The sequence below is a fragment of the Apis dorsata genome, unplaced genomic scaffold, assembly GCF_000469605.1.
Source record: "Apis dorsata unplaced genomic scaffold, Apis dorsata 1.3 scaffold_74, whole genome shotgun sequence".
Lineage (NCBI taxonomy): Eukaryota > Metazoa > Arthropoda > Insecta > Hymenoptera > Apidae > Apis > Apis dorsata.
This window is the reverse complement of record NW_006263372.1, coordinates 2,253,497-2,264,274: the sequence shown is the minus strand read 5'-3', so window position 1 is coordinate 2,264,274 and position 10,778 is coordinate 2,253,497. Positions and strand designations below refer to the sequence as shown.

General features: G+C 25.4%; 3 protein-coding genes and 2 long non-coding RNA genes across 10 annotated transcripts in view; 3 read left to right on the top strand and 2 right to left on the bottom strand.

Annotated features, from left to right (window-relative positions):
- Positions 1-504, top strand: part of LOC102678058 (proton-coupled amino acid transporter-like protein pathetic) — a 34,591-nt gene extending 34,087 nt beyond the window's left edge. For all 3 annotated transcript variants that reach the window (XM_031508085.1, XM_031508084.1, XM_031508083.1), the window contains one exon: positions 1-504. This exon ends at the window's left edge or, in 1 of these variants, runs on beyond it. In XM_031508085.1, the coding sequence (XP_031363945.1) occupies positions 1-77 (77 nt within the window). In that variant the 3' untranslated portion in view covers positions 78-504.
- On the bottom strand, positions 364-4,924 carry LOC102678235. The gene is made up of 2 exons (XR_004149570.1): positions 4,868-4,924; positions 364-449 (listed from the first exon to the last, which is right to left on the bottom strand). It is a non-coding gene; the product is annotated as an uncharacterized LOC102678235 (long non-coding RNA).
- Positions 4,925-5,092: 168 nt separating this feature from the next.
- LOC102678338 (coiled-coil domain-containing protein 93) lies at positions 5,093-8,917 on the top strand. 2 transcript variants are annotated; one of them, XM_006610600.2, is made up of 14 exons: positions 5,093-5,365; positions 5,819-5,932; positions 6,030-6,124; positions 6,182-6,293; positions 6,362-6,520; positions 6,678-6,866; positions 6,925-6,975; positions 7,054-7,158; positions 7,235-7,452; positions 7,528-7,844; positions 7,931-8,051; positions 8,135-8,219; positions 8,391-8,544; positions 8,803-8,917. In XM_006610600.2, the coding sequence occupies exons 1-14, from the start codon at positions 5,315-5,317 to the stop codon at positions 8,820-8,822; spliced, it is 1,791 nt and encodes a 596-aa protein (XP_006610663.1). In that variant the 5' UTR covers positions 5,093-5,314; the 3' UTR covers positions 8,823-8,917. The 2 variants fall into 2 exon arrangements, with proteins under 2 accessions (XP_006610663.1, XP_006610664.1); XM_006610601.2 differs by having other exon boundaries at positions 5,315-5,365; positions 8,664-8,917.
- On the bottom strand, positions 6,982-9,485 carry LOC116184911. 2 transcript variants are annotated; one of them, XR_004149567.1, is made up of 2 exons: positions 9,162-9,485; positions 6,982-7,147 (listed from the first exon to the last, which is right to left on the bottom strand). It is a non-coding gene; the product is annotated as an uncharacterized LOC116184911 (long non-coding RNA). The 2 variants fall into 2 exon arrangements; XR_004149568.1 differs by having other exon boundaries at positions 9,114-9,255.
- LOC116184908 (phosphorylase b kinase gamma catalytic chain, skeletal muscle/heart isoform) overlaps positions 9,270-10,778 on the top strand; it is a 4,994-nt gene continuing 3,485 nt past the window's right edge. Inside the window, exons 1-3 of one of the 2 annotated variants that reach the window (XM_031508087.1) lie at positions 9,270-9,665; positions 10,138-10,304; positions 10,456-10,740. In XM_031508087.1, the coding sequence (XP_031363947.1) occupies positions 9,574-9,665; positions 10,138-10,304; positions 10,456-10,740 (544 nt within the window). In that variant the 5' untranslated portion in view covers positions 9,270-9,573. The remainder of the gene's footprint in view (positions 9,666-10,137; positions 10,305-10,455; positions 10,741-10,778) is intronic. The other variant, XM_031508086.1, reaches the window with a different exon arrangement.

Genomic DNA, 10,778 nt, shown 5'->3' with positions numbered 1-10,778 from the left:
GGATCAGGAAAATGGATTGGGGGCGTGTTACTGGAAGCTCTGGAAGAACCTGGCTATCATCTCGTTCGGCGTACTAGGTTTTCTGACCGGTACCTACGTGAGCATCCAGGAGATTCTCGATGAGAATAAATGAAGCGCCGGGTTCGAAGGAGCTGCGGTGCGACGGAATANTCGCTCAGCGCGTACCATAGATGCCGGCGTGTCGTTGGACACCTTCCGCGCTCTCGTCGAGCGGATTCGTCGTACCAGAGGGGCGACGATCACGACCACCTGGAGGATGATGCCGCCGTCGCTACTGGGTCATCCAGTGTAACGTCACGCGGCCTGGCGAGCTCCGAACTTTTAGCAGCTTCGTCTCGCTCCTTCTTGCAATTTCTCTTCGCATCGATAGCACGACGACTGTAACGACGATGAAGACGTCAAGTAGTAGACGGGATCTACGATTAATTCTTTTGTTTTATTTTCTATTTTTTTTTTTTTTTTTTTTTTTTTTTTTTTTTTATTATATTATCTTGTTATTCTTATCGTTTCTATTAATTGTAAATAGATAAGAAGTCATTATGTTCAGGGGAGTTCGTGTATTTTTAATACGAGATATTATTATTTACAATATTGAATTATCATGAATTATGATGAATATTTTTATATTTGTATATTCGTCATTATGTATAATATATAAATCAGTATAATTTGAGACTCGTATTTTGAAAATATAATTAATTATGAAATGTGATAATTAATTATGAAAGTTTATTAAAAAACATGAATCAAAAGATTAAAACTTTTATCATGAAGAATATTAAAACGGTAAAATGAAGTGAAATAAGAAATTAATTTTAATTGTTTATCTTTAGCTATTGTATTTAATAAAAAATGATTCAAAAGACAGATATACACGAACTCTTTTTGTAGAAAGTAATATAGATTCGTCATCATTGCTTCATTTTTCTCTGCAACTTATGTAATCAATAAGAAATGTATGTCACATAGAATATGGCTTAATATGTATTATAGAAAGCATAATCAATTTTTACCGAATTATTACGTCAGAGTCGTCGCTACTGACGTCGCGCCGTACAACACCGTACGCCAAATGTACGGTAAGAATCATTAATGTGGCATGTTAATCTTTGAGTAGATAATTTCTTCGATTTTGAAGATTTAATTTTATCAGAAATGATAACATATTTCTCGTTTTTTTATTACAATGATTCATTTTTAATTAATTAAATTTGAAAATTCTATTATCATGCTATTCTCAAATTCGAAAAATAATTTTTAAGAGATGACAAATTTTCAAGTCTCAAAAAATTCTATGCAATTTAAATCCTTAAATTTTTCAAAATCCAATTTCTTAAATCATCGAAATTTAAAATTTTTAAATTTTTGCATGTTTCAAATTTCAAATTTTATATTGTTAAATTCTCAAACATTTTTTAAAAATTTAAAACTTAGAAATAAAATTTCAAATGTCATTTTAATAAGAAAATATTGAGAATTTCGTGCGACATTAATGACTTTTACCGCGCATCGCCATACGTTCGAGCGATTAACCGAGCAAAAGTCAATAGCACAACGTGGCTCGGAGTACCCGGATCCACGGGATGGTGGATTTCACGATACGCGTGATCCGTGCTAATAACTGAGACGAGTGTTATCATCAAGGACGTGGATGGAAGCGCCCTTTCTTTCTTCCCCATTTCTCTGTCTTTTATTATTTATTTAAGTTGCGTAGGCCGTACGCACGACGAAGTTTTTCCATCGACTTCACACAACTGCAGGACGGTTTTTTTTTCATTTTTTTCTTCTTGTTTTTAGTAGCGTATGTACGCATTAAGTTAATAGATATATAAATTATACTTAAGCGTCGTTTTACCTACGAACAAGGACCGTTCGCGTTTTATTTTTTTTTTTTATTATTTTTTTATATATATATATATGTATATGTATATATATATATATATATACACATATGGCTTTAACGTGCGTTCGTTCAATTTTACCGCGACGAGAGTGATTTGTAAGATAAAAAGTTTCCAAGTTACTCATCGATTGAAAAAATATTTATTATATTATATATATTATATCTAATATATAATAATGATTAATTTAATTAATGATAAATTTTTTTGTAATAATTAATTTTTTTCAAAAATTTTAATAATTTGAGTTGAAGTCTATAAAAAATTTCAAGGATTGGAATCGAAATTTTTTTATTTAGAATTAAAATTTAGGACAATTTTGTCAATTAAAATTAAAATTTGATAACATTTTATTGATAAAAAAAAAATAACGCTTTAGAAGATCGATTGATTTAACTGGAAACTGTCCATCTGTTCCTAGTGCACATTGTACGAAAAGAGACGAAAGAAGACGTGCAAAAAGTGATTGATTGAGGATAAGAGACAGAATGGCACGTAGGTGTGATAAATATCGCGATGTGCACGCTTACTAGTCTGTAAGAAGTTTAGTGAAAGACATCGATGATGACACGCTATGCATCATCATAATCGAGATTAAAATATAAATTGGACCTTTAACTTGACTTAAAGAAGCTCAAGTCTAAATTAACTGAAAGGCGCACTTTCATCGATGAGAATAATTAAGAATTTATATAGAATGAACAATCAATTTTTCGAAGATTGTCAAATTCTTATAAATTCTTAAAAAAAAATTATAAGAAAGAAAATCACTCATTTCATTATGGATTAGATTTTGACAAATATTTTGCAGGACAATAAAAATTTTTTATTGATAATAATAAAAAATTAATAATTTTTTCAAAAAATAATATTAAGATTTAAAAAATTTGTAATGACCCATTTCTTGTGTATTCCATTTTAAATTAAAAATTGATTTATTGATAAAATTTAAAATTGTTTGATCGTAAAAAAATTAACGAAATTGGAATAATTCGGCTTTTATTCGAACTTTATATTCTCAAGAATTACTTATATTTACAAAGTAATATGCTTCACAATACGTGTTACATTACAGCGATAGGTTATGAGTGCACGATCGTTTTTCGTTTCGATCATTTTCGATCGTTGTTCAAAAAATTCTTGTTGTGTATATTTCGAAGATACGCGATATTGTTTTTTTAGTGCCTTGATTCTTTTTTTTCACAGAAATTGTATATAAATATAAGACTGGATCTTATAAAGACAGAACAGAATGTATGACTAAATATGTTGCAAATTGAATATCTATGGAAATATTTAAAAAATTTATAAATCGTTGAATTTTATTCAATTTGAAAATAACTTAATTATTCAAAAAATATATATAGATAGTGCACTTTTTTTTTAATTTATTAAAAGTTTTATTTAAAAGCATTTTTGTTTATTTTTAAAATGATGATTAAGATATTAATTAATTAATTGTTTTATATATTTTATATTTACGAATTATCTTAAACAATTATTTAAACAAATAATCGAAATTTTCTTATGATAAAATAAGATCATATCTTAATATTAAATAAAATTCAAAAAATAATAGATTTTTATTTTTTAAAATATCAAAGTCATTAAATCATAACATCTTTAATGATACATTCTACATGTTAAAAAATTAGAATCTAAGTCTCGATATGTTCTTTTTTTATCTTAGAACAATTTAAATCATTTTTCAACCGTGTATGTTGTATGAAAACAGAAAATATCATAAAAAGATCATCTTAAGAAGATATTATTAAACAATGCACGGTAGTTATTGCCATTTTCTTAAAATCTTAGTATCACGTAAATATGTTTTATTAAGAACAGGGTAGAAACAAATTACAATTTTTTTTTTCTTCCGAGCCATAGAAGACTGCTAAATTTCGCCAAGCTTCATCCATGTTTTATCATCTTTTATACTCGTCCAATCTTTTTACATCATGTATTATTTCTTTATATACATATATATATATATATATGTATATATATGTATATATATATGTATATATATATGTATATATACAACATTTTGTATAAGAAAACATACATACAGATAATTCAAAATAATAATAGAATGATTTTTCTTTTCAATAAAATTTTATTGTTAAAAGATTCTTTAGATGGAATCATAATGTATTTAAAACGAAAAAGTAAATAATGAATATGCCATTTCGCTGCCTTTTTATTCTGGACTTCCACAATGAATTGTGCGCTATGTGGGAATGATTGCCGCTCAAAGAATATCATTTTACGTGCATACGTATTTCATGCACTTCATCAATTTTTGTCAGTCATTGTACCAAACAATGTTATGGATATTTAATACATAACGATTTGCAAAAAAAATATTATTTTTTATTTAATATTGTTTGCCCTTTCTTTTTTAAAATCGATTTGCAATTTTTATCAAAAAATATTTTAAATGTATTTCATCTGTGATAATATGGTATAGATAAAGTAAAGATTAAAACACATTGTAATTTTGAAAGAGAAGTGCTGAAAGATTCAATTTATATCTTTATTGTAATTACGTGTTAAAAGATAAGTAGGCCAAACATAGGGTAAAAACTGAGAAATCAGTATTATCTCTTGAGTGTTAAAAATCCTTTCTTAAAAATATTCAAGAAATGGTACTGAAGTTCAATTCTTATCCTATCTCTATGCTATTTTTACTATTTACTCTCCTTATTTACATTCTTTAAAATTTTACGATTGAAATATATTCAATTAATAAAATTGGCAAGTAAAAATAAGGAATGTTTACAATTTCTAAATTAAATTATTATGATTAAATAAAACATGATGTTAATAATAAAATTCTTAATATTATATTATAAATAATAATAATAATTATAAATAATAAAAACTTAACATAATAAGATAATAACAAAGAACATAATAATAATTACTTTTATATATTTACTTACAAAATAAATCAGGCGTATTTAATATTATCGTTTAAAAATTATATATTTATATACATATATAAAAGAAATGTATATAATTATAAAAATAAAATTAAAATGAATTTAAAGTATTATTGTATCACATCATGTAGTAAGATATATGTATTTAAACATTTATAAACATAAATCTTTACAAATGATTCTTATTGTTGAATAATTTAGAAAATGGAAACTACGTACCAAAATGAAAACTACGTGTGTTCCGAATAGCACATAGAAATTCAGCTTAATGTTCATGTCTAAGACGTGATTTTAGTAAAATAGCTGAAATGACAGTAAAAATTTATATTATCAAGTGACAGGATATTTCATATGATTTGAATTTTTTCAAATAAACATATTAATTCTTTGTTTTAAATATACAATAATTATCCCGATTTATATATACAATCTTAAGAGAACATAACCATGTTAAACGATGTACCAAAAAGATTATCACGAAGCTCTGAAACAACTGAGGTACGTCTATACAACATTATATGTTTATATATAGATAGATAACAAATTGACAATCAAAATTTATAAAAATTAAATATTGAAGTTAATTTTTATTCATAATATTGTCATTTTACATATCAATAATGAAATATTTGTTATAAATAATAATACAATGTCCATTTTCTATTACATATTTTCTTTTCACACAATCCTCACATTTTTAAATTGTTTTATTCTATTTATTTTCAATTTATTTTTTAATAGAACTTATATAATATTTATTTATGCATTTCTGGTCAAATTGTTTTAAATAAATATTACTTAGTATTCTAATAAAAATACGTATATAATGTCCATCTCTAATTATTTGTAGCCCTCTGTCGAAATTTTTAATAACGTATCTGTTCTAAGCAGAAAGCGGGAAATATGATTTAATAAAATATGAAATTTAAATATATTACAAAATATTTTTAGGTTGATGTTCGCGAAGATGAAGAACAAAAAAAGAAATTTCAAGATATTATTGATTTACTTTTAGCAGCAGGCTATTTTCGAGCTAGGATAAAAGGATTATCAAACTTTGATAAAGTATGTATAACATAAATTTTAAATTTAAATTTTAAATTTAAATTTTAAATTTAAAAAAAAATTTATTAAAAATAGCAAACATTATTGTTATATTTAGGTAATTGGTGGAATGACTTGGTGTATAGAATCATGTAATTTCGATGTAGATATCGATTTATTGTTTCGAGAAAATCTTACTATAGGCCAAAAAATGTAAGTAAATTTGTAAAATATCTTGATTTTTTAATTTCTTACATATTTTATATTTAGTTCATTGACCGAAAAAATCGTGGCTATGTTACCCAAAATGAACTGTCCATATCGCATAGAACCACATCAAATTCAAGGTTTAGATTGTATTCATATTTTCCCCGTTATTCAGGTAAATAATTTTATTTCTTGAATTTTTAAATTTTTATAAACATTTTAATAACTAATAATTATTTTCAGTGGTTGGTAAAGCGTTCCATGGAAACTCGAGAACAAACGGCAGATTTTGTACGGTCGTTTGCTTTAAGTCAGTTTAATAAAAAACATTCTTTTTCTGAAGATTCATATACAACACAAGTAGTTAAAGAAAATTTAATAAAAAATATTCAATTGATTACGGTAAAACAATTTTTAAATTATGATGATAATGTAGATAAATTTAAATAAATATTTAAATTATCTAAATAAAAAATTAATAATTAATCTATTATTATATAATCTATTAATCTAAATAAAATTAAAAATTTATAATTATATATTAATAATTTTTTTTTAGAAATCATATGAACCTCGGCGTCTCTTTAAACAGAAAGATGACGCTAAAAGAGAAGAATCTACTAAATTCCTTAGTACTGTTTTGGAATATGAAGCACCTTTGTATTCTATAAAAATTGCTACTTCGCCAACCGAAACTATTTCAAGTGATCTTAAAGAAGATGAGAATAAAGAAAAATTAAAAGAAAAAGTAAATAAATTATGTGAATAAATAAAATTTATGATTTTTTCAATGTTTTTCTTTATAGGAAAATACAGAACAATTAGCTGGAAATTTAGCTGCTATTGAAGAAAATTCAGTAAGCAATTATATTATTATAATCGATATTAATTAAATAATATTAATTATTTCTTTATATAATATTTTATTCATTTAGACTCGTTTAAGCGTAACGGCAGTAGGCAATATTGTTGGCATTCAAGCTCAAGAGATTGCTAAAGTAGCTGAGAAGTATGCAACGATGTCGACATCTGAAATTGAGGTAAATTTTTTCAATTTTAAATTTAAGATAAATTTAATTTATAATTAAATTTTACTAATGATATTACTTATTATAGGAAACTGGTGGTACAAATTCTTCAGCAGCTTTGATTACATTAGAAAATCAAAAGATCATGCTTCAAAATCGTGTTCGTAAATTAACGAAAGAAAGAGACATCTTATCCGCTAAACATTTAGAATTGATTGAAAAATTAAACGAATCTCGTGCAAAACGTCAAGATATTGAACGTTCATTAAAGAAGGCACAAGAATTGGATATCAATGAAAATGATAGGTAATTATCTTTTTATATTTTGTATAATTATCATTATCGTATAATTTTTAATTAATAAAAAAAATATTTTTTTAGTATCTATAAACGTTTGGAAGAACTTCTTTTAGTACATGATGGTTTAAAAGAACAGGAATTTAATTTCCGAGAACAATGTAAATCTGATTTAAATCTATTGAAAAATAAATTGCAAGAAATCGAAAATGGTACATCTGAAGAAGAGGAAGATCGTTTAAAGGAGTATGAAGAGCAAAAGGAAGCAGTTATGAAAGTCAGATTACAATTAGCCAAAAAGAATAGAGCTATTGCCTCCTTAACTAGACAATTGGATGATGTTCCTGGCCGTTCAGAACTTACGCAATATCAAAGACGATTTATGGAACTATATAATCAAGGTTTGCCAATCTATTTTTATACATCGGTATTCGGTTTTTTATTAGATGATTGCAATATCGTTTCATTATTATTTATTAACTTACAGTTTCGGCAAAGCATAAAGAAACAAAACAATATTATACATTGTATAATACTCTCGACGATACGAAACTTTATTTAAGCAAAGAATTATCATTATTAAATTCGATCCAAGATAATTATAACGAGTAAGTAATAAAATTTTATATTTATTCATAATTACGCATAATTTGCATAATTATAGATGTATTTTTTTCTTTCACATTTTCAGAGCAATGGCATCAGCAAGTGGCAAAGAGGAATTTCTTAAACAATTCGAAGCAATCGTCGCAGGTGTTAAACGCAATAAGACAAAGGTAAAAAAATAATATCTTCTAAATATAAATACATTTTATAAAAAAAAAAGCAATTAACTAATGTTGGAAAATATAAAATTACAAAAAAAAAAATAGAATTAGTCTATAAAATTAATTTTAAGGTAAAGTATAGAGTTATATTTTGATAAGAATATAGATCGCGTTTCATAGGTAGAAAAACGATGTGCTGATGAAAAAAACAGGAGAGATGCACTCAGCCGACAACTGGTTACTCTAATAGAACAACAACGCAAATACGTTGCTGCGGTCAGGCAACTCACTATTGAATGTCGTAAAAATGAGGCCTTGCTTGCACAATTGCGTGGTCCGTAAATATAGATTTAATTTCTATTTATTATAGAATATATAAAATCCTCGTATTTTTGTCTCTTAATTGTTTATTTCATCAATATGAATTAATATCGTAAAAAAATTATGTTAAAGGAATGGATATGTGATCTGAACAATACAATAATCCTTAAAGTTGAGAGCAAGACTGCGAGGAAGAAATAAGATAGCAGCTTTTATTTATATTCATACTGTGTATACATCATTAATATATATTAAATTTTTCTTATTTTAGATACATATTCGAGAGAATAATTTATTGTGAAATTAAAAAAAAAAATTTAAGATCGAACCATTCCTTTATTCCTTACAATATTACTTTTATATGAGAATATATGAACTTGAAATAATTATTTTTACTTACCTTCTATCATTCTTACATATTATTGTATACAATGACATACGGATAAATTCGCGTCAGAAATTAATGCGAATATAAGGTTGAGATTATATTTAAAAAAATATTTGTAGCATTGTAGATATCGCAATCGAAACAGTTGTACAATTTAAAATAGTGAATTGCTAAAGGCACATGATGTAACTTACGTATTCATCGTAAAATATAGATGAATGCAATATACATTATATACACACCTTTGAGACAATTTTAGGTCGATTATAGATTGCTTTCTGTTTTTCCTTTCATGTTCAGCAAATCAAGTATTTTCTTCATTGCATCATCAGAGCCCTCTTCATTCGTTGCTTTATATTGGCTATCGCCATTGTTCCTTTCATAGTGCTTATGTGTTCATGTTTTCTTCGTCTGGTCAAGGATCTATCGTAGCCATTATCGGTGTACGGTGATCAGTGATATCTTTGTTAACGTTTTTTTAGAATGTAGCGGGTATTTATCGCGACATTTTGGAATAGATACGTAATATGACAATTGCATCGGATAGGAGAACTATTCGTTTGAACTTGTTCCTTTCAAATTAAAGGAACATGTGCTATTTATTCGGTGGCTATTAATGTGATTTACATATATGAAAGAAATATTGCGCGTAAAATGGCAAAAGACGAAGGAGACGACCTCTTACCAGACAAGGATGCTGCTAAGGGATTTTATGCAAAATACGAACCCAAAGAAATCCTTGGAAGGTTCGTCATATGATATTTTATATAAAAAAAATATATAATATAATATTTTTATTTATTTAATAAATACGCATATATGATTATAAATATGTTTATATTATTAAATTGATACATTGCATGACAATAAATAAATGAAGAAATTAGTAACTTCTGAATAATAACAATTAACCTATACAATTATATAATTTGATGAAATTAAATACGTTCCATTCAACTACGATAACTACGATATATATTTATATAGTTTATATTGATAAAATATATTTTGAAAAAATTTCGAAATAATAATTTGGTACAATAGGACAGTGCATAATATTTTGAAATATTATATGAAAANTCATTTTTTAAATATCCTATACTTAAAATCTTTAATATTAATAAAAAAATTTAATTTTAAAATTTAATTTAAAAAATTAGTTTTTTTTATTGATTATAAATAAATATTATAAATTAAGTAATATATTAATATTTACAGAGGAATATCTTCCACTGTAAGAAGATGTATAGAAAAAGAAACAGGTATAGAATATGCAGCTAAAATCATAGATATTAGTAATGAAAACGAAGATGGACATACTATGAAGGATGCCACATTACAGGAAGTACAAATTCTTCGTAGAGTAGCGGGTCATCCTTATATTAGTAAGTTTATTAATATATTAATAAAAAATATTAATTACTTAATATAAATAAAATGAAATTATTTTTTTGCATTATATTTTCTTTGTAAAAAATTTATTTTTCATTAACAATACACAAATTTTTTTTAAAAATATTTGTATTTATTTTTTAGTTGAATTACATGATGTCTTTGAATCTAGTACATTCATATTTTTAATTTTTGAAATTTGTAAAAATGGTGAATTATTTGACTACCTCACATCTGTTGTTACTCTCTCTGAGAAAAAGACACGTTATATTATGAGACAAGTCTTTGAAGGTGTTCAGCATGTACATAATCAGGGGATAGTTCATAGAGATTTAAAACCAGAAAATATATTACTTGATGATAATTTAAATGTAAAAATAACTGATTTTGGATTTGCTAGACTATTAAAAACTGGAGATAAATTATATGGTATGTAATAATTATATAAAATTCAAAATTTTTTATTA

Excerpts from the sequence above, each read along its gene's own strand:
- LOC102678338 (XM_006610600.2), top strand. The coding sequence starts at position 5,315 with ATGTTAAACGATGTACCAAAAAGATTATCACGAAGCTCTGAAACAACT. Across the intron at positions 7,159-7,234 it reads TGTCGACATCTGAAATTGAG|GAAACTGGTGGTACAAATTC; the intron begins GTAAATTTTTTC and ends TACTTATTATAG. Across the intron at positions 7,453-7,527 it reads GATATCAATGAAAATGATAG|TATCTATAAACGTTTGGAAG; the intron begins GTAATTATCTTT and ends ATATTTTTTTAG.